We start from the raw sequence: 23,715 nt of genomic DNA, 5'->3' as shown, positions 1-23,715 counted from the left end.
ACAACAACACTAATAATAATTTATATAGTGAGATTTGCAAACAAATTTACATATGTTACCTCATTTGATTCTCACAACACTTTGACAGGAGATGAAGCTAGGTATTACTTTTTAGACAAGGAAATTGGGTCCAAGAGGGGATAAGTAAACAGTTTGATGTCACACAGCTCAAGTGTTTGATCCAGGATTAAAATTCAGGTCTTCCTGACAATGCTACTTCTCTGATTTGCAGAGAAAGTGTAACTCTTGTGTTTCTTCCAGAGTCAAGAAATAAATATAGATATATAAAATTTAAGTTGTTTTTCTACTACAGAGGTGAAACTTCTGGAGGAATGCATCAATACCTTCAGGATTAGAGAAAATAAAATCTTCCTTGAAAGAACAGAAGTATTTCAAGAGAAAAACAAAGAAGACACAGGATGACTTATGGCAAAAAATAATCCTATTTCAGAAGGAGAGTGGGTAAAGTAATGTATAGAGAATTCTGTACCAAACTATTTACATACGTAAGAGATAAACACTCTTTGCATAAAGGGTAGGGCTGAGAAAGGAGTAAATTTCCTCACTCCAAGGAATGATGATAAACATCCATAGTTTCTTCTCAGACAGAAGATATCTGGTCAAGCAGAAACAATATGAGTCCTGGTGGTTTCAGGAATGCTAAAGCCACCCAAATGTTGAGACCTCACACAGACAATGGAGATGTATACTAACATCTTATCACTGATTACAGGACATAATAGAAACACAATTGGATATGATAGAGAGCCATCGATGATAAGAGAAATGTAAAGTATAAGACCCCTTCTCTTTGTAATACTAAAATAATAGGAGGTTTTAATCTTCCCCTCACAGAACTAGATAAATCTAACCAAAAAATTAAAAAGAAAGAAGTTATGGAAGTGAATAGAATTTTAGATGAGCTAAATGTAATAGATATCTGGAGAGAACTGAATGAAAATAGAAGGGAATAAACCTTTTTCTCAGTGGTTCATGGTACCTTTACAAAGATTGACCATATATTAGAACATAAAAATTTCATAGCTAAAAGCAAAAATGTAGAAATATTAAAAGTATCCTTTTCAGATAATAATGCAATAAAATTATATTTAATAAGATACAAAGGAAACATAGATGAAAAACTAATTGGAGCTTAAATGACCTAATCTTAAACAATGCGTGGGTTCATGAACAAATCATAAAAACAATAAATAATTTCATAAAAGAGAATAACAATAATGAGACATCATATCAAAACTTATGGGATAAAGCAAAAGCTTATATCAAAGAAATAGAGATAGAGTAGACTAATGAATTAGGTATGCAATTAAAAAAAATAGAAAAAGAACAAATTAAAAATCCCTAATTAAATACTACATTGGAAATCCTAAAAATTAAAGGTGCGATTGATAAAATTGAGAGTAATAAAAGTGAAAAAGTAAATAAAACTAGAAGTTGGTTTTATGAAAAAGCAAATAAAATAAACAATTGGCTAATGTGTTTTTTAAAAAGAGAAAACTAAATCATTAGTATCAAAAGTGAGAATGGTTAATATACCACTAATAAAGATGAAATTAAAGCAATTGTAAGGACTTATGCTGCCCAATTATATGCCAGTAAATATAATAATTTAAGTGAAATGGAAGAATATTTACAAAAATATAAATGGCCTAGATTAGTGGACAATGAAAGAGAATATCCAAATAGATTCATTTTAGAAAAAGAAATTGAACAGAACATAAATAAATTTCCTTAGAGAAAGGGAACAGGACCAGAGGAATTCACAAGTGAATTCTATCAAACATTTAAAGATCAAATAATTCCAATATTAACTAAATAATTTGGAATAATAGGTAAAGAAGGGGTCCTACCAAACACCTTTTATGAAATAATTATGATACTGATACTAAACCAGGGAGAGTAAAAACAGAGAAAAACTATAGACCAATTTCATTAATTCATATAGATGCAAAAATCTTAAATAAAATACTAGCTAAAAGATTACAACAATATATTATAAAGATTTTACATTATGATCAAGTGAGATTTGCACCATGAATACCATGAATGCAGGGATATTTTAAGATAAGAAAAACTATTAGCATAATTGATTACCTCAATAATAAAAGTTTTAAGTCATATGATTCTATCAATAGATACAGAAAAAGCTTTTGATAAAGTTTAACACTCATTTCTGTAATAAACACTTAAAAGTATTGGTATAAAGGGATTTTTCCCTAAATTGATAAAAAGTATTTATCCAAAACCATTATCAAGTACTATTTGTAATGGGGATAAACTAGTAAGATCAGGTATGGAACAAGAATGCCCGCTATAATCAATATTATTTAATATTGTATTAGAAATATTGGTCGTAACAATAAGAGAAGAAAAAGTAATAGAAGGAATCCGAATACAGAATAAGATAATAAAACAATTTCTTTTTGTAGATGAAATGATGCTATATTTTGAAAATCCCAGACAACTAAAAAGTTAGTTGAAACAATAATTTTAGCAAAATAGATTAATACAAAGTAAATCCTTATAAATCATCAGCACTCATATGTATAACAAAGAAAACTCTGTAAGGGTATGTACATGGGAGTACAACTGCCAAAACAAACCCAGGGACTATATAAACAAAATATTATTAAGAATCTTAATTCAAATAAAATAAGATTTAAATAATTGGAGAAATATTAAGTGTCCATGGGTAAGCAGGGCCAATAAAACAAAAATGACAATTGTACCTAAACAATTAATGTATATGTATATGTATACATATATATTCAATGCAGTCTCAATTAAATTAGCAAATATTATTTTATTGAATTAGAAAAAATAATAAGAAAATTCATTATGAAGAACAAAGTCAAGAATATCAATGGAAATAATGAAAAGAAAATGTAAATATTTGAGGTTTAGCAGTACCAGTTATTAAACTAAAAGGGAATAACTATCAAAAATATCTGTACTGGCTAACAAATAGAGAAGTAGATAAATGGTAGGCATACAATTTATAGCAGTAAATTATAAATAATAATCGTTTATTTGACAAGTGTAGTAACTTAAGATTTCGGGATAAGTATTCATTATTTGGTAAAAATTATTGGGGAAACTGGAAAGTGGTATGGCAGAAACTGGGCATAGATCAATATCTTATACCATTTACAAAGATAAAGTCAAAAATAATACATGATCTAGATATAAAGATATATATTACAAAAAAATTAGAACATGGAACATATTACTTATCAGACTTATGGATAGGGGAATAACTTTTAAATAAACAAGAGATAGAAAGCAAAGTTAGGTGAAAGGGATCATTTAGATTATATTAAATTTAAAAGGCTTTGGACAAATAAAACAAATATAACCAAGATAAGAAGGAAAACAGAAAATTGAGGGGGGGTGATTTTTACAGAGAGTTTATAAGATAAAGGTCTCATCAAAAATGTGTAAAAACCTTTGTCAAATCTATAAGACTATGAGTCATTCCCCAATTGGTAAATGATCAAAGCATATGAACAGGCAGTTTTCTAATGAAGAAATCAAAACAATTTATATTCATATGAAAAAATGTTTGAAATCATTATTGATTAGAGAAATGCAAATTAAAACAACCTTGAGGTATCACTTTATATCTACCAGACTGACTAAAATGACTGAAGGGGAAAGCAACAAATGTTGGAAGGGATTTGGAAAAATTGGGACACATGCATTGTTTGGTGAAATTGTGAAGAGATCCAACCATTTTGGATAACAATCTGGAATTATGTCCAAATTGTAATTAAACTACCTTTGACCCAGCAATACTGCTAACTAGATTTATTTCCAAAAATGATTAGGGAAAAAGAAAAAGAACTTATATGTTTTAAAATGTTTAGAGCAGCTCTCTTTGTGGCAGCAAAGAACCAGAAATTGCAGCAATACCCATCAATTGGGGAATGGCTGAACAAGTTGTGTTATATGATTGTAATGAGTATTACTGTTATAAGAAATGAAGAATTCTATTATCTTAGAAAAACATGGAAAAACTTGTACAAAATAATGTAGAGCAAAATGAGCAGAACCAAGAGAACACTGTATGCAGTAACAACAATATTGTTTTAAGAACGACTTTGAGTGAATGTTATTTTGACTATTATTAATGCTCAAATTAACTATAAAGAACATATATAGATACTTTCTGTGTGTGTGTATATATATATATATATATATATATATATATATATATATATATATATATTCTTATTTGTGTCTAATAGTAGTCATCGGGAAGGAAAAAAAAGGGAAAAAAAAGAAATGTCCATGATAATTTTGTTGTACATTTGAAAGGAATAGGAAGTTGTGCATAGTAGATTTGCAGTTTTGTGTGTAATCAGCTTTTTAAAAATTGTACTGTGTTATGGAAATGATTGTTTTTTCCATAAATTAAAAACAAAAATATTTTTTAAATGTTAAAATGGAAAAAAAAGACTTTAGGGGTACAGGTGGTGTTTTGATCTTTGTTGCAACTAGAAGGCAAATATTTTAGTTGAGAAAGGAGGATATATGTTTTTGCCAGGTTAGTTAAGAATATGGTATAAGTAAATGATATTTGAATTTCTGGAAAATGGCTTAATATACATAAATGACAGCCTCTTGATCAGAACGTTGGTGCATTTAACAAAAGCCTAGATTATATACAGCTGAACAAGAGGATATTAAAGTAGTAACAGAGTGCTCTATCTCCTCTAAACCAGACATTGATAAAGCAGAAGGTGGAATACACAAAAGTATAACAGTATAGAATAAAAATCATTTATAAGACATTATATACAGAAGTAGAGCACTACTGACGATGATAGTTTTAACCATTTATACATAAATGCAAAGATTGCATAATAAATTGAGATAAAATATAAGGAGGTAAATTCAACCTTCTTAGTATCACTTGGATTATGTGGGATGTGACTCATGATTGCAATATGAAAATAGAAGGACATGCATAATATTTAAAAGGAATGAACTAGAAAAAAAGAAGAGAAATAATAATATACCAAAAAATTGCTACTATAAAGAAGTAACACAAATCAGATAGGAGTAGCTTATGAGGAAAATGTAAATGAGGATTAATGAAAGAAAAAATTAAAGTGATAGTCTAATGGGGGCAGGTTTCAGGCCACCCGGACAAAAGGAAGAAATACATAACTTCTGGAATAAGATGACAGTGCTGGGGCAGCTAGTTGGCACAGTGGATAGAGCACTGGCCCTGGAGTCAGGAGGACCTGAGTTCAAATCCAGCCTCAGACACTTAAGACTTACTAGCTGTGTGACCCTCGGCAAGTCACTTAACCCTCATTGCCCCACACACACACACACAAAAAAAAGATGACTGCTGTCTGGTAGGCACATCACAGTAATAATGAGAGATTTAAATTATCTCAACATATAAAAGCAAATCAGGTAAATTTTTCTTTGAGTGCTAGCAACCCATGAAATCAGCTTCAAGTTTTATTTATTAGTTTAATGGTTTTCTTGCCTTTGATTTTATTAATCTCTCCTTTGATTTTTCAGTATTTCCAATTTGCTATTTAATTAGCAATTTTTAATTTGTTTTTTTCTAGTTTGTTTCTTTTACTTGCATGCCCAATTCATTGATCTGCTCTTTCTCTATTTTATTGATATAAGAAATTAGACATATAAATTTTCCCCTAAATACAATTTTGGTTGCATGCCATAAATTTTGGTATTTTGTCTCAATGTTGTCATTTTCTACAATGGAGGTTTGAAAACTGTGGATAACAGGTTATGAATTTGACACCTCTAATATAAATATTCTAGTACTTCTCACTTCAATCTGTGTTAGTTCATATAACTTGTCATGTCTTTTTTTAATCATTTAGTATATTTTCTCATTTTTGAAATCACATGCCCAGTTAAGTTACAATGCTAAAAACTGTGATACTCTGAGAACAGGGACTGTCTTTTGATTTTCCTTTGTATACTCAACATTTAGCACAGTACCTGGCACATAATAGATTTTATGTTTGTTTGTTTGTTTTTTGGCAGGGCAATGAGGGTTAAATGACTTGCCCAGGGTCACATAGCTAGTAAGTGTCAAGTGTCTGAGTCCAGATTTGAACTCAGGTCCTCCTGCATCCAGGGCTTGTGCTTTTTCCACTGCACTACCTTGCTGCCCCCCATAGTAAGTTTTTAAAACAAATGTTTACTGATTTGATTTGCTGAAAAAGACCTAGAGTTCCTTAGATGAAATTCCATGACTTTTGAGAGAGGAACTTGGGCATTAATAAGGGTGTTCTGATATTTCCCAGCAGAGTTGGTTTTAGCAATCACTGATATCAAAGTAGAATTGTAAGCTACATATTCAAACACCCAGACATATGGCCTTAATGTGGAATATGAATATAGAATATAGAATCTTTTTCAGGGAATTATTAGGGAAAGGTAAATTTATTTTCACTTCATTGTTATAAACGTCTTTTAGAGAATAAACAATCTTCAAAAAGTTAGCATAGGCTTACTAAGAAGTCAGAGAAAATCTGGAATATATAGGTCAGGCAAACAAAGGGAGAAAGAAACTCAAGAAGGCAGCTCTGTATGCAGGCAAAGTACCACTAGGATTAAGCATTAGCACCCTTTCAGTTAACTGACAAACAGGAATACCCCTATTGGAAAATAGGTGGGGAAACCTAAAATGTTACATAACTAATTGATGCAAGTAACTGATTAGTCCATTCTAAGTGATAAATACATGTGAGTGTGTGTGCATATGTGCATACGCGTGCACACACACACATGCACACACTCCTAGAATAGTAAATAAATTCTGGCATTCTCATCTGATTGCTTCTCAACACATTAGTAAAAAGAATGCTCTCCAAAGATCATTTAATTTTTGTGAATTATAATGGCTTCCCATTCTTCCAACCTAATTAGGATTCAAGAGAAAACCCCTTATCTTCAGGGGAAATGTTCATCAGGCATTCAGCAACAGCCTTGCTTCCAAAGATGGTTCATTAGGGATTTCACATTATATGCCCTTCTCTGGTTTTCCATAAAGAAACAAGATAGCAAATAAATCATCATTTAGCAAGGGTACCCTGGCCTAAATGGCAAAGAAATTGTGAGAAGACTTATTTATACTATCCATTTGCTTTTATTTTCATTCTCAGTAAGAGATAAGATTTAGTGACCAGAAAGAACAATGGCAAAAGCCTGTTCTCTATTGCATTGCTGTGAATCTTCAAAATAAAGAATATATTTCTATCATATTTATTAGCATAGCTTCTTAATTAGTTTAACAATCACTTTTTAAAGTAAAAAATTTCCTTCTGACTTGGAATCAGAACATGTATCAAAAGCCAGTTTTGACATTTACTTGCTGGGTGAGATATTTTCTCTCTCTGAGTATCTGTTTCATCATTTGTAAAATTGGAAGGTAGTATGGGCCTGAGAACTACCTTCCTTGCAGTCATCTGGGCTTGAAAACTCAGTATTGTCCTTGACTTCTCCCATCCACTTACTTTACATATATCAACAATCTGCTGTTACCTGTTGTCATTTCTACTTTACATTTCTCATCCTAGTTCAGGCCCATACTACCTGTCAATTGGACTATTAGCATAGCTTTCTAATTGATCTCATTCCCTCAAGTCTTTCTGGACTCCAACACATTCTTTTCTCAGCTGTTTTGTTAAAATGCCAGTTTGACCATTCCATCTCTCTAGTCTCCCACTCCCCACTAATTAAATTCCAGTGGCTCCTTGTTAATTCCAGGTTCAAATATAAAAAAAAAATCTGTATGGCATTTAATGCTATTCACAATCTGACCTCTTCCTACTTATCCAGTCTTCCATTACTCCCCTCTACCCACCCTATGTGCAGCTAGATGGTACAGTGGATAGAGTGCCAGGCCTGGAGTCAAGAAGACCTTAGTTTAAATCTAGCCTTAGAAACTTTATAGGAATGTGAGCCTTGGTAAGTCACTTAACTCTGCCTCAGTATTCTCATCTATAAAATGAACTGGAGAAGGAAATGACAAACCACTCTAGTATCTTTGTCAAGAAAGCCCAAATAGAGATACAAAGAATCAGATGTGACTTAAACAATTGTACAATGCCCATTCTATGATTTACATACTGACTTACCTGCTTTTCTTTACATGCATGTCACTCCTCCTGACTATGTGCCTTTAAACATAGCACTGGAATGTTCTTCCTCCTTCTACACCTTTGCTTTCTTTCTTTGCTTCCTTCAAGACAGCTCAAGTTCCACCTTGAACAAAAGAGCTTTCCCTGTCTCTCACCCTTCTATTCCCAGCAATGGTTTTTTTCTCTGAGATTATTTTCCATTTATATCATGAATTGATATGTTTTCCCTAATTAGAATCTGACCTCCTTAAAGGCAGGGACCCTCTTTTATCTTTCTGTCATTTATACTTAGCATAGTGCTTGAAACATAGTAAGTACTTAATAAATGCCTACTAAATAACACCAAAATGTTATGTAAATGTGAAAATGGAGTAATAATATCCCAAAACATTATATCTGGTCTGAGATGACAGTGTTCCCATTTCAGAAATCATAGTAATAAAAAGATAACAGTAGCAACAACTCAGATCTGAGATATTTTATCCTTTATCATTTGCAACATACTTAATGCATTGGCAGTTAAAGGAGAACCAATCTGCTTTATTTGAAATGAACTCTTATCCATCATATTGGTTTAATGAAGGAAAAGAATATAGTAGAATATATATGATTATTGTTCATGTGTAGGATTGTCTAAGTGAAAAAAGATAATTTTCATTAATGATTGGTAAATCAGTTGATTGTATCTGCTAACATACCAATAGCTACAGTGAGGACAAGAGTCAATATATAAATGAAGAAATAATAGTTTGAAATAAGTGGTCAATACAGGCAGAATTACTATTTTTTTCAATAGTTTTCAAGGAAGCTTCTCCTTCTCTTTCTACCACTGCAAATTTAAAATTACTTATTTTTTAAACATTTAAAAATTTAGGCTCTCAACTTGCTTAGTATTTACCCTCCCCAAGAGGGAAAGTTTTGAATTGGAAATGGTGAGCAAGGGGTATTCTGAGTCAAAGATATAAATTTCTGAGTAAGGTTATATCGTGCTTACCACAATTCCTATGCTTTGGCATAAGAATGGTGATAGAAATTACATATTCTCATCTGGAAATTATCTCCATACTTGAATGAAGTCATATGAGGGATGATACATAGAGTGTTCCACAGATACCTTCATGATGCTGTGAGAGAGGAGGAAGAGCTTCAGCATGATGGGTGGACTCCCTGTGTTAAACTCTTGGGAGAATATAGACAAGACACAGAGGACTGTCAGGCATGGATAGGTTACGACCTTTGGAGGGAACTCTTGAATCATAGAGATCAATTCAAATTGAGTATTTTAATATATGCATATATGCATATTCACAAATCAATTCATATATATGACATATTGTACAACACATGTGGCATATACCACATATGTGAAGTATTATATAATATATTAAATACATAATATCTAATATATAAGTACTCTCATTTTAGCTATATGTAAGTATACAGTCATACTTTATAAACCGTTTTTATTAAAATAATAAAACTGAACTATTAAAATTTAGATTCATGTGCTCTATAAAACCATACAACCCTATAATAGGTAATATTTTGATCCCTTCTAAAGTATTGTTTTATGGATGAATATTTGTACACAGTGGGAACAAGTAGATAAAAAAGACTATTCACGAATGAATTTCATATGAAGAATGTATTTTATACTTTTGAAATATATTTTTATTTTAATTTATAATCATGTTAGACAAATTCTTACTTTATTATTCGCAACTAATAGTTTATCCTTGTTTGGAAATTAATAAGTTTACATTCTAAAAAGATAAATTACCAAGAGAAATGGAAAATGAACCCCAAATCATTCAAATATTTCTACGTCATCCATATTAATAACTTATTATGCTCTTTATGACCACTGCCCTTTTAAAACTTGCTAAAAGTTTGCATTTTTTACATAAAATATTGAATGTTAGTTTGAATATATTTTACATATTTTAAAAGAGTATATTAAATGGCATCCTATATACATTCCATATAACATGTATATTTAAGAATAATGCTAAATATCTATCTAGTTTTTATATAGTTATATATATATAGCTATAGATATATATATGTCGTTAATTAATAGGTTTTTACCTAGTTATTTAAGACCCCCCCATCCCCAACCTCCCATCAGACAGTTTTGTAATTCTATAATGTACTTATCACACAGTATTGTTTATTATAGCTCCATATACTGCTGTTTCACCTCCCTCCTAAAATGTAAGTTCCTTGAGGTCACAGACTTCATCTTATCCTAAACATACTATTTCTCCTAGTCTCTAAAAATGTCTTGGGTGAAGTTTCCAAATTTTTGTTGATTTTCATGCATTTTTAATCTTCTTAAAAATGGTGGTGGGACTACATTTATTTGTGATTATAAAAGATACACCATGTGCATGTGTATATATGTATATATGCATATACATGTACATACATGTAAACATAGGAGTTTAACATAGGAGCTTACCTCCACATCTGGGAATTGGCCCACTCCACATTACTTTGCCATCCATAAGTATGCAAGTGATTGTTTCTGTTCCTTGTGTTTTAATAAATCCCTCTTCACAAATAACTGATATTGAACTTCCTAATTGAAAGTTGTCTCCAAACCGGCGTGCATTTATTGGTATTCCAGGATCAGGACATTCATTGTGTCCAAATGCTTTAGCACAAAAAAGAAGGAAAAAAGGAGTCATGACATACATGAGAGACATAGATAATAGTCTAGGTTTTTCTGGAGAAAAATGTTGAGTACATCATAGCTAGCATAAGTTTTTAGCCTGCCTGATTTATATTTTTCTTGAATTTCTATTTTAGGCTTCTCATTTAATTCTTATCGGGTAATTTATATGTGGGAGAAAAAACAGCCGTTTCCCCCCAAAAAAGCAATTCCATTAAAGTGTTATGAAATTTTTAAGTAATTACACATTTCAGGAGCTCATTACACTGTGTCTACAGATCACATTTTCATTGATACCCTTTATAGGAAGGGTTCTTAAACCATTTTTGTCATGGATTCCTTAGCAGTCTGAACCCTAAGAACTCCTCAGAATAATACTTTTAAATCTATTTTTAAAAATTTAAAAGGATTATAAAGGAAACTCATTATCCTGGAATACAGATATCAAATGATTTTTTTTAAAGTTCATGAATTCCAATTTACCAATCCCTGCTCTCTAGAGCACTTTGGCCAGTGGGCAAAATATGTCCCACAACACTCCCAAATGTGGTTGGAACCAAATTAAAATGCAATTCAGAAATATTTAACAAAATAAATAATACAATAAAACATAGATAATACTACATTTTTAAACTAAATCAATATGTAGCCCATAGGAATACCAATGCTCTAAAGTAGTCAGAATTCTAGTTCAGGTATGGATGAACTCTAAAACACAGTGCCACTGCCAGTGCCTCCCCCTTTGACATTATCTTCTTTATACTCTCTCTATGTTTTCTGTATTTAGAGTTGTTTACATGCTCTCTCCTCCAATACAATGTGAGTTCTTTGAAGACAAGGTCAGTTTTTGGTTTGGTTTTTTTTTTATCTCAAGGGATTAGCACAATGCATGGAACTGTGTGTGTGTGTGTGCGTGCGTGTGCGTGTGTGTGTGTGTGAGTAAAACACACATTTATATATGGTTACATATGTTAAAGCTACCATCATTTACCCTATCTAATAAAATGATAAATATGTATTTAATAATATTGCAATGAAAAGGAGATACTACTTGAGATCACAAACTATAGAAAATGCATGAGGTATAACTATATACTATTGAATATTGCTCACGGTTCAGTTTTACTATGTCAAATGAATAGTTTATAGTTTATGGGGGATTATCCTTCTCATCAGTCTTTTATTTTGAAGGAGTGCTTTAATCTAAGCTTAAATTTCATTAAATAAATAAAAACAATATTTGACTGACACTATACACAGTTATTTTCATGGTATGCAGTGGTAGGTGCCTACAGTGAATAATTATGTATACTTATCACCAAAGCATGACATGGAAAATGTAAATAAAGTGACATGACAATCCTAAAGGTATAATAAACATGAAAATTGAAAATGAAGTACTTTCATAGAAATAAAAATTATATGGACTTATACAAATATCTATGAATATATAAGTATAAAAAGGTGTCCAAATCTCCCAGGGCAATAGATTTATATAGTATGCTGCCATGGCACAATTCACAACTGATTTCACTTTAATGAAATGCAATTACATTTGAACAACTTTTTACTGACAGTATTCATCACCAGTGACACTTTGAAAAGACTACAAAGGCATATTGTTATTAAGTGTCTAAACTGGGCATTGGGAGAAAAAAAAACTCTCTTATCTGCAAAGGGCCACTATGAAGAGACCTTTAATCCTGTTTTCATATAACAATATATTATTATATCATCTAGCTGGTTGATAACTAACAAAGCCAAGTATCTTAAAGGAAAAAAAGGAAAAGTTCCTTCATATTCCACATTTTAAGACTTTTGGTAGAACCACTGCACACAGAAACATCAATATGTATATGTACATATGTTTGTATTTATGTATGTGTACATATGTATTATGTATGTATATGTATCAATCCATTCCTGGATTCTTTCCATTTCACATTATACATAATTTTCTATTGCCTCATTTCCCTGAGAAGTAAATATCAATTTGTATCTGAAACACAGAAAGAAAGTGACCTTTCCCTAAGAAAAATCAAGTCTAACAAAAGGACAATAAATTGAATTATGCAATATGTGAATAATCCTATTTACTTGGTTGATATATTCTATGCAATAAGATATTTTGTTGCCATCTAATTAATATTTTTAAAAACTAGTATGATTTTAAATAGGTATTTCTTTTGAAAGAGAAGGAGAATTGTGTAATGGATAAAAATGTAGGAGTCAGAAAGACCTGAATTCCCAAGGGATGTCAATTGTGTGAATTGACAAAATATCATTTTGAAATATTTTTTAAATTGTTTAAATTCTTTAGGTAAAGTCGAGGTAAAGGTTTTTTAAAATTCTTTAGGTAAATTTGCCAAGCAAATTTATGTAAAGCAACAACTGTCAGTAGTTGAAAGGAGACTCAATTAGGTTTTAACAAATAGTACTTTGCTCCAGGGAATTAAAATTTAAAGGCTATTTACAAATAGATGAAAACAAATGAAGTTAGCATCTAGTTAGTAAAACTATTGGCCCTTTTCTTTAAACCCCAGGTAAGCTCCTCCCCAACCTTCCTTTTTTTCCCTCCCCTTGCATCCTCCTCAACCAAGTCTTTAATCTACTGCCAAATCTGTCTTTCCCCAATACAGTGACATCTCTTCTCCTATGGAGATTTGTGCTCTTCTCTAATTGAATTTGTCTTTGCTACATATATTTTGTGGTACTTGCCTTATACACAACAATAACTCTGATAAAGGACTAGACTAAGTACCAAGAGACCAGATTTCTAATATGATCTATGTTACCTCTGTCACTTTAGGAAACTCTTTAGGCCTTAGCATCTTCATCTGTTAAGTGAGGAGTAGACTCAGTGGTTTATAGGATCATCTCCAGTTTTAATTGTCTATGTTCCATTTAATATTGAAAATGACTTACTATTATATGTTATGTTAAAGCCACGGCCCGACATTGAGTGGTCTGCTTGAAATTCCAGGCGCAGAATATGACTATTGCTAGTGAGATGAGAAGGAACCTCAGCACCAGTGAATGTTCCAAGGATTGGAGAGTCTGGAGAATCACCATCTTTAACAGCAAGGAAGTCAAACTGGGATTCCAAGTCAAAGTCATTAAATGAAAGGTGTATCCGACTCCCAGGGTCTGAGATGATTGTCCAGATACAATTTAAATTATTTCCATATCCTTCTGGGTAATCAGGAGAAAGAACTGTCCCCATAGGCGCAGTAAAGTTAGAAAGGCAAGGAACTGTCAAAAAAAAAATTTAGAGTATTATGCTTTTTTAAAAGCTTCACCTGCTATTTTTAGAAAATTTTTCCCCAAAGGTACTGTAAATGATTATTTCCTCAGTCAATTAACATTCAACATTTAAAGGAACCATTATTTAAATAATAAATAAAATTATTGAAATAAAGGAACTTGGGCCCAAATTATACATTAAAACTACCTAACTTTTTCAATCATATAATCACATTGATCAAAAAGCTAAATAACAGAAGTATAACTGGAATATATAAATAACTACAAAATAAACCACTCCTTAGAGATAGAATTGATTATATTCTTTCTGGAAAGCAGCAGAGCATAGTTAAAAGGAAACCAGCCTTGGACTCAGGATGACCCTAGTTTCAAATCTTGCCTCGGACACATTCTATGTGACTGTGGACAAGTCATTTAAACTCTTAGTGCCCCAGGAAAGTCTGTGAAATTATGAGCTGGGAAACTCAATCAGTACAGGAATTTTCTCCATGGAGAGCTCACTAAACTCATGGAACCACAAGTTCAGGTCAAAAATAATAATTTAAAATGTCCTTATTAGATCTCTGTGCACAGTTTAAGGTTATGTTCTGCATTTCTTAAATATGAAGAATTTTACAGAATAACCTTAAATCTTGGGGGAAAACTACAACAACAACAAACAAATGGTCTTGTAAGCTTGATTTTCTCCAAGACTGTGGTTACACACTTATAGTGGGGGCAAAAACACCCCCAAAAAAAACATTGTATAGAGATATAATACCATTGTAATAGTGATTACCGGTGGCTATGTTTACAATAGCAGTTGAGTAGAAGTGGGCCTCAAGCTTAGTTTTTAGTTTCTAAGAAAATCTTGCCCCAATTTATAAAGCTGTACTGTAGGAGAACAAAGTAAGTTGTTCTCAGAGGCTTGGCATGGGAGGAGTCAAGACCTCACTTTTTCCCCCATCATAGCTAATTTTCCATGAGGCAACCTTGTTCAGGGTCTCTAAGCAACACTTAAATAGAAAGCCTAATTTAACAAATAAATCAGTGAACTTCTTTAGGCTTAAGGAAGAAATGGTAAGAGTGGGGATGAAAGGTGGGGAGGAAAATAATTCTTGTGTATAATTTGAGAAAAATGCTACTATCAATAGATTTCTCAAATTTCCTATTATCTTATCAGTATCCAATAGCTCCAGTAACTATGGTAACATATATCTAGGATAAGAAAATAGAAACCACTAATAGTCTTCTGATACTTTAAGAATCATAAGGGTCTTATGTCCTCTCTCTTTGGTTCTTCACCAAAACAAGTTTAATAGAGTTGATTGGATTGATTTATACTGTACCTTAAACTGCTGAACCTCTAGGCATGTAATAAAGTACATTAACAGCACTAAATTAAGCTACTTTTTTAATCCAAAAATATATTTATATCGGAAAAAGCTACAACACAATTTTCTCATTCAAATAAAGAATCCTGGAAGTGTAGGTCTTAAAGTCATCAATATGATTTTAGAAACTGCATATAGACAAACAAAAATACAGGAAAAGGCTTATGATATGTGACTTCCCATACTACTATACTGCCTGTATCTTTTCTAGCTCATGTATTATCATTTTATTAATTCAAATGGTCACATCACACATACCTAATAATACTTGTCTTTATGCTTAATGTCACAGCCACATTCTCCCAATTTTATTGGTTGCTAATTAAGATAGAATTTTATTGAACATGGAATATATCAATAGATAATGGAGATTAAATTTTTAGTGTAATTACACCATAATGTTTAAGTATATATATTTGGAATAATATACTTTCAACCCAAGAACATTGTATATCAGGGCCTTGGCACAGTTCATTATGCACAACATAAATAGGAAGCAACTAAATGAAGTACATCCCTCTGTGTGTGAGTAAGCATTTAAGAGCAAAAATAAGTTAATGCATTATACATAGGAAAAGATCTTTAAATAATTTAAATACTCTTGATTGCAAGTCAGCATCTACTAACCTGATGAAATAAATCACCTTCTTCAAATTAGCATATAAATGTATATGTTATATGAACAAACCCAGACATTTAAAATATATAGTTTGTAAATGATGGATATAACACTCATTTTAATAATTTAATCATATTAGTTATCATTTTAACAATTAGGGAAGAAAATGTTTATTTAAAGTAGCAATGAAATGTATTTTATGAAAGAATGATAACAGTGTAAGAGTCCTAGTTTATTGCTCCCCCTTTCAAATTCTACCATAATTTTTATATTCCATCACAAACAACTCTACAACAGCATATTGTAATGCACTGTGTGCAAATAAAATATGTTGTACTCACAGATACAGATTGGTATGTTTGCAGACCACTGGTTATTTTCTTGACAAATAATTGATTTCTCTCCAATAAGCTCAAATCCAAATTGACATTCAAATCTTAAAACATCTCTGTTCGAAAATCCATCTCCTTCTCGAATTCCATAAAGTGGTGTTCCAGGATCTCCACAGCTCTCTTTTTCAATTTCTTTGGAAATAAAAGTGAAACATTACCTTTGAAAGATGAAGTATATTAAACACATATTCTTAGGTTTCAGGGTTTGCCCTTTGCCCCACACATGGTAGTAAAATAGGAAATGGATTCATATTTGGGCTAATCTTCAATTCTTTCCATTGTGATTTTAACCACAGAGTCATGGAACAGTATTCATAGAACCTCAGAGAAAAACTTTCTTTTATAGATAAGAAAACTAAGGGACTGACATGATAGAGCTAGATCCAAAAGTTAGAATTCTTCATCTTCTCTTCCTCCTCCTTTTCTTTTTTCTTCCTTTTCCTCCTCCTCCTCATATGATTTAGCAAAAATCAAAGAACTTTGAACCTAGTATCAGGAAGACCTGAGTTCAAAGCCTGCTTACAGTGCTAAAAAGCTTTGTGGCTATGAGTGAATTATTTAATTTAATAACTTTTATGAGCCTGTTTCCTCATCTGTAAAATGGGGATGACAATATATTACCTACAACTCACAAGATTCTCTTGAAGATCAAAAGACACAAGGTATGCAGACGGTCTTATAAATTGCAAAGTTTTTACTTTGGCAGCAAATATTATTGCTATTTTTATTACATAATTTTCTTTATATAGTTAATGCATAAAGTTTTAAGTACTTAGATTGGGATTGAGACTAAAAAATAATAGATTATTAAAAGAATGTAAATATATTGGAAAAAAGGATTTTCCTCCTTAAAAGCCTATTAAGGGGCATCTAGGTGGTGCAGTGGATAAAGCACAGGCCCTGGATTCAGGAGGACCTGAGTTCAAATCCAGACCCAGACACTTGACTCTTACTAGCTGTGTGACCTTGGGCAAGTCACTTAACCCTCATGGCCCCACAAAAACAAAACCAGAAACAAAACAAAAAGCCTATTAAACTATGTTTTATTGGTTTCTTGGTTTGTCCAAGAAGTAATAGGAAATAATAAAAGACTCACAAAAAGTCTATACATTTCTAAAGATTTTAATTTTGAAGTTGTGAATTTTTATCCTGATTCAAAACCTTAATTATTATTTCTACAGGAAATATTTTTCTTTATAACCAAAAATAATTTTTGAAACAATGATAGGCCTTTCAATCAAAATATTATGCTCACTGAAAGATAACATAATTTCCATATTCTTTCTATTAATAATGTCTTATTTTAATTTTTTCATAATATTTTAGACACCTATTCACAATGGAAATGTAGATAAAATATGTGTGTGGGTTCCCATTTTCCCCATTTCTGTGTTTAGAACTGAGAGGATAGATGTTTCTTTCTTCTTGACAGAGTTAGATTGGCTCACCAGTGACTGAAGTAATTACCTGGTGGACCCTGCTGGTTTAGCTGTGCTTCTTGCACAGACAGAAAGTAGCAAGGACAAGATGGATGGATAAGCAAGTGCATTTGAAAAGGATCTCTGACAATGAGTCAGATTATCACTGTTACCCTTTCCTGGACAGGGAACACTTAAAGAATCCCAGGGACTCTTTAACTAATAATATGACTTTCATGAATTGTTGAGTTAGTTTCCTTTAGGGCTTTCAGAAACTTGAAAAATAGCACAGCAGGCTGGTGGGTAAATTTCAGAAGTGGCAATTTTTGGCTGAGAATAAGGCTGTAGGAGTTATCCATCTAAAAGGAGATTCTGCTAAAGGTTCTACTCCAATAGAACCCGGAGTCTTGTGTCTGACACCTGTGATTCTTTCAATTCAATCATTCATTTGCAAGTCTCTAGAGCCTGATTTATTCCCATGAGTGGAACATGTTTTTGGCTGTACCTCAGCCCCTTTTCCAAACTGGGATGGCACCAATCATCATCATGGACTCCATTTAGTCACAGCACTTGCCAGGCCCTAAAAATATGGCAACCCTTTCTATTGTATATTTTAAATCCTCCCAGTGAAAGTATTCATAGGCCCTGCATAGCAGAGGAAACAAAAAATTCAGTCATTCAGAAAGAAAAGTAGTTAGTTCAATTGCTTCTATTCAGAGTTTTTCAGTTTTTTGTTCAGGATGATTGGCATAGCCAATTGATGATCTTGTTTCAGATTTCACTTTCTGGAGTTCACGTAAAATTGCCAAGACAAGCAACTTATGGGCCTTGAGTCAATCCATCCACAAAGCTTTATAGGTAAGAAGGTGACAGACCAGTTGGGCATAGGGTCAGGGGGTCAGGAGTCTCCTGAGCTTGGGGTTTTTCATGGAGAAAGGACAAGAAGACAAGCTAGATATTTATTAGTATGGAGACAGCTTGCTTTGGCCAGGCCCAGCTGTTTGTGTGTTAATAGAATCCTGCTCCCTTTGAGCATGAATAGGCTCAGTGACAAAAAGCCATGACAAATGTATGAGAATGAAAAGGAAATGGTCCAAATAATATCAAGATTGAGACATGGCCCAGAAGGATACTAGCAACTTCAGGTAATCACCAGGACTTTCTGAGCGCAGTGTAGCTGAGAGACCCTCTGAATGGGTGGTGCCTTTCCCTCCCAGCAGCAGTGGGAAGGAGAAGCCAATATCTGAGCATTAGAACTGTACATATTTGGGTTGTTGGATTTTAGCTAAAGCAAGGGAGGGAAGGCGGTTGTTTTTTCTGGGAAGGAACCATGGATACCCAGTCCACCTTAAATGTTTTGATAGAGTTGATTTTAATCTTTTTTCCTGTTGTTAAGATTAAAGATCCAAATGAAGTTATGTTATACCTCTGTGAACTCCATTGAAAGTCATCAGGTACAAAAAGAAGGGACATGTTTTCTAGTAGGATAATATATAAGACATAATAAATTTGAGAAGCTAAACACTAAAGCCTAAAAGAAAGAACAAAAACATCACTATTTGCAAAAAAAAAAAAAAAAAGGTTGCAATAGGACAGAGAGTTAATTAGGTCTCTGTTAGCCAGGAAGGGCTTGGTATTACTCTCAGAGTGCCCTACAGTGTTGGTCAGAAGTCATTATTCACAGAAGTAATGTGCAATGTGTAAGTGATACACTTAGTCCTTATTATTATATATAATCTGGCAACTGGTCAGCAGCATGTACTATTAATTAAAGATATATCTGTATTTAGTGACAAAAAAGTGATTAGCTCTATATTAATTAGTTTGCTGGACTAAAAACAATAGTAAAATTTAAATCTTTTAAAATATTTTTCATTGTGTTTTTGGAAGACACAAATTAAGCTTACTCAAAATGCTTTTCCAATATCACCAATGGTCCCAACTAGTCTACATACCTGTTATCAATAATTTCATTTTTTTCAAACTTTTGCATATTAATTTTCCTGTGTTGTGTGTCTGTGTGTCTGTGTTCATGTGTGGTATGCAAGAAAGTGTGGGAGCAAAGGTAGTTTTTACTGTTCTCTTTTCTCCTTAATAAAAATAAACTGGAGGCAATATAATCGTTTTACTGTGACAACAATGACAATAGCCACAGGAAAAAAACACTTTTCAATATATAGAGAGCCTGATAGTAATGCATACCTAATCAGGAATAGTTACTACTGTTTACTACTTTTATAAACTTAAATGGCATCAGAGCAAAAGGCAAAATAGATTATTCAGTCCCAATAAAGCACTGAAAAATACTAATATCATGTTCAAATGCATTCAATCTCACAGCCTGAACTCACTCAGCTGAAATATTCTGCACTCTGGTGTTCTTCCCAGCAAGACCTATTCAGGAGAGCAATTCTCATTGAATTTTATCTTTTGAATAAATTTTTGAACAAATCTAGTTTAGGTGCTGGGCTGAAATTCTTTTCATATGCTGCTGCTACCTTAGTGTAAGCTGAACATATGAAACAGACTGACTACTAAAGTCCAGTTTTCAAATTAACTGTCAGGAAAAAGTTGGACTGCCCTTAGATCTTAAATTTTTCATTAATAGATCAGCCTTGCAGGATATTGGAGAATGGCACTCCACCTTATTCTACTTCCTCCTTTTTCCCTCGAGTATGTGACAAGAGCATGAAATAAACCTGAGAGTATTCCTGAAATGGCAGGGAAAGGCTATAGCACTTTTAAGAATAGGTTGTTGCTTTAAATGTCTGGAGAGAGTAAGTTTGCAATAAGGGAATGAGATGATGGGAAGCAAATGAAAAGATACATTTTACCTGCCCTTTTTTGCATAGGTGAAGAGACTCAAATAGCATGAGCATGGCAGCACTTGAATACTTAGAGCGTATGAGGCACTCAGTGTTCAAACCATATGACATAATGCTTAGCATAAAACTTTGCAAGTTAAGACAACATAATATATGTGTAATTGTATATATTATAAAATGCAAATTCTAGCAGGTTTTACTGAGCTCCTACAGGTATCTCAATTCTTTCTAAGTGCAAGCTATATATGGTAGAGAGTTTAAAATATTTCTTGATTTATATGGGAGTTGTATTTGACATGATACCTCCAAGAGTTGATTCTTTGAGGGAAATGAAAACTGGCCAAATGAAGCAGACAGGAGGAAAATAGTTAAAATATTAAAAAGATCAGACTTTAAGTTGTGGAATGGGGTAAATATAAACTACCTGATAAAATACATGGTATAGTCAGTAAGTGCAATGGGCAGCCAGAAAATACTAGTATTGGCTGAATTTTTCTAGCAAGTGTCACGGAAGAGGTTGGACTTACATTACAGAATTTTATTTTATTTTTTTATTTTTTGGCAGGGCAATGAGGGTTAAGTGACTTGCCCAGGCTCACACAGCTAGTAACTGTCAAGTGTTTGAGGTCACATTTGAACTCAGGTCCTCCTGAATCCAGGGTCGGTGTTTTATCCACTGTGCCACCTAGCTGCCCACATTATAGAATTTTAGAACCAAAAAGAATATTGTTGATTGAGTCCAACCATTTCTTCCAGTGAAAAGGAAAGCAAAAGCTAAAAAGTTTAATTTGCTTGCCTAAAGTGACATAATTAAGGAAAGTCAGGAAGAGAATATAGCTCTCCTGACTCCCAGTCAAGTATTCCATAAAGAATAATAATTATATTTCTATAGTCCCATATAGTACATAAATGCAATATATAATGTTTTCTATTTTATCTTTATATTTTTGTGCTGGGCTCATATCTGGATATAGAAAGGATTTAAGATGCTATCTTTTCTAAGCCTCTAATTTTATAGATGAGGTTAAGTAATTTACCTAAGTTTATGATGAGTTAAGCAGATGACACAGCTATAATTCCAATTCAGGGCCTTCGATTCCAAATCCGGTGTTCTTTCCATTACAACATGATTTCTCTCATAAAGCTAAAATTTCATTTAACTGATTTTATCAGTAAAGAAACTAAGTTCTAGAACTGAGAGTCGAAGTTATTTCTTCCAATTTTGTTTAATTCTCTTTATATTACACAGTCCACTTAATTTAACTCCAATGAGTATGACACTGTGCTAGGCAATAGTGATATAAAGATAAAGTGGAAAAAAACTGCTATATTTCCTTAATTGTAGATCTTGGATGACTGTGGAAATGTAGAGGGAGAGAAGAAAAGAGGTTCTTTCAGACAAATGACACATCTTAAAGAAAGAAAAAAAACCAGCAGAAACTATCATGGAAAGTTGAAGAAATAGTGATGAGGGTGAAAGTACGGAATTTGTTTGGGAGTTGTAAGGAGTTAGGCAATAAAGGATCAAATTAGAAAGGACATATATAATCACACAAATTATTTATTTTAGTTCTTTTTTACTTTTTAAATTTTACTAATTTTTATATTTGGTTCATTGAAATGAATACTTTAGAAAGAACATCAGACAAATTTCAGAGGCTGGGGAGGAAAGAAGCATGTCCATGATAGACGATGTTTATAGCGAAGAAAAAAAAAAAACTTTTGCAGAAGAACTTGAATAAGATTGAAGACCTCTTGGGAAAGAGACAAGAGATGGAAGGCATAGGAGGTTTCAGGTCATTAAAGTAACAAAACTGAAGTAAAAAAAATGAATAGGAGATGAAGGTAATATGAGCAGGTGTTTTCTACTAATGTAGGGGTTGATCATTTGTGGCCCATGGAAAGATTCAAAGGAGTCTATGAACTTGGATATGCAAAAATAAATATTTATTTTCACCAGCCTCTAACAGAAATTTAATATTTCCTTCAATTATGAATGTATGTGACAAATATTATCTTGAGAAATGTTCAATAGGTTTCACCAGACTGCTAAAGGGACTCATGACACACAAAAATATATATTAAGAATATACTACTTGGGGCAGCTAGGTGACGCAGTGGATTAAGCACCGGCCCTGGATTCAGGAGTACCTGAGTTCAAATCTGGCCTCAGACACTTGACACTTACTAGCTGTGTGACCCTGGGCAAGTCACTTAACCCCCATTGCCCCGAGGGGAAAAAAAAGAATATACTACTAAAATATGAAAAGGAAATAAATAAGCATTTATTAAGTGCCTACCATGTACGGGCATGCTAAACATTAATAAATACTATCTCATTTGATCATTACAAGAAACTTGAGAGACAGATGCTCTTATGATCTACATTTTATAGTTTAAGAAACTGAAGCAGACAGCTATTAAGTGTCTGAGGCTGGATTTTAACTCAAGTCTTCCTAACTCAAGGCTGAGCACTCTTAGCCATTGAGCCAACCAGCTGCCCCATGGCGGTATAGGTAGATAATACCAGAGAGATGACTGAGAGATTAGTAAACTCATATAGAAGAAAATGTAACCAAATGGTCATATTTCAATCTCAGAATAAAGAGAATGAATTGTAAACACAGTCTGCTGATAAACCAAAGCTGGTTCCTGACTTGACTACTATCAGCAATGCAATGGTCCAAGTCAATCCTAAAGTAATATTAATAAAACATACTATCCACCTACAAGGAAGGAACTGATATTAATGGAACATGTTGGGGCATGCTGTTTTTCACATTCTTTCATTAAGTGACAAATATGGTGATATTTTCCATAATCATATATGTATAACCCATATCAGATTATTTACTGCCTTGGGGAAGGGAGAGGGGAAGGGCAAGCAAAGGATAGAGATTGGAATAGAAAAATATAAATAAAAATGTTTAATCTGGAAAGATAGGGTAGGGGTGTGCTGGGAAGGGTCCAGGAGGTATATATGTATTTATATAC

The 23,715-nt window shown here is 32.7% G+C and overlaps 1 protein-coding gene across 1 annotated transcript in view; it reads right to left on the bottom strand.

Annotated features, from left to right (window-relative positions):
• CSMD3 (CUB and Sushi multiple domains 3) overlaps positions 1-23,715 on the bottom strand; it is a 1,584,452-nt gene that overhangs the window by 536,500 nt on the left and 1,024,237 nt on the right. Inside the window, 3 exon segments of the mRNA XM_043974157.1 lie at positions 10,618-10,812; positions 13,756-14,082; positions 16,428-16,610. Of these exon segments, the coding sequence (XP_043830092.1) occupies positions 10,618-10,812; positions 13,756-14,082; positions 16,428-16,610 (705 nt within the window).

Source organism: Dromiciops gliroides, chromosome 1 (genome assembly GCF_019393635.1).
Source record: "Dromiciops gliroides isolate mDroGli1 chromosome 1, mDroGli1.pri, whole genome shotgun sequence".
In the NCBI taxonomy this organism is placed as follows: domain Eukaryota; kingdom Metazoa; phylum Chordata; class Mammalia; order Microbiotheria; family Microbiotheriidae; genus Dromiciops; species Dromiciops gliroides.
Note: the sequence above shows the minus strand (reverse complement) of the source record. Positions and strands in the feature narration are given on the sequence as shown.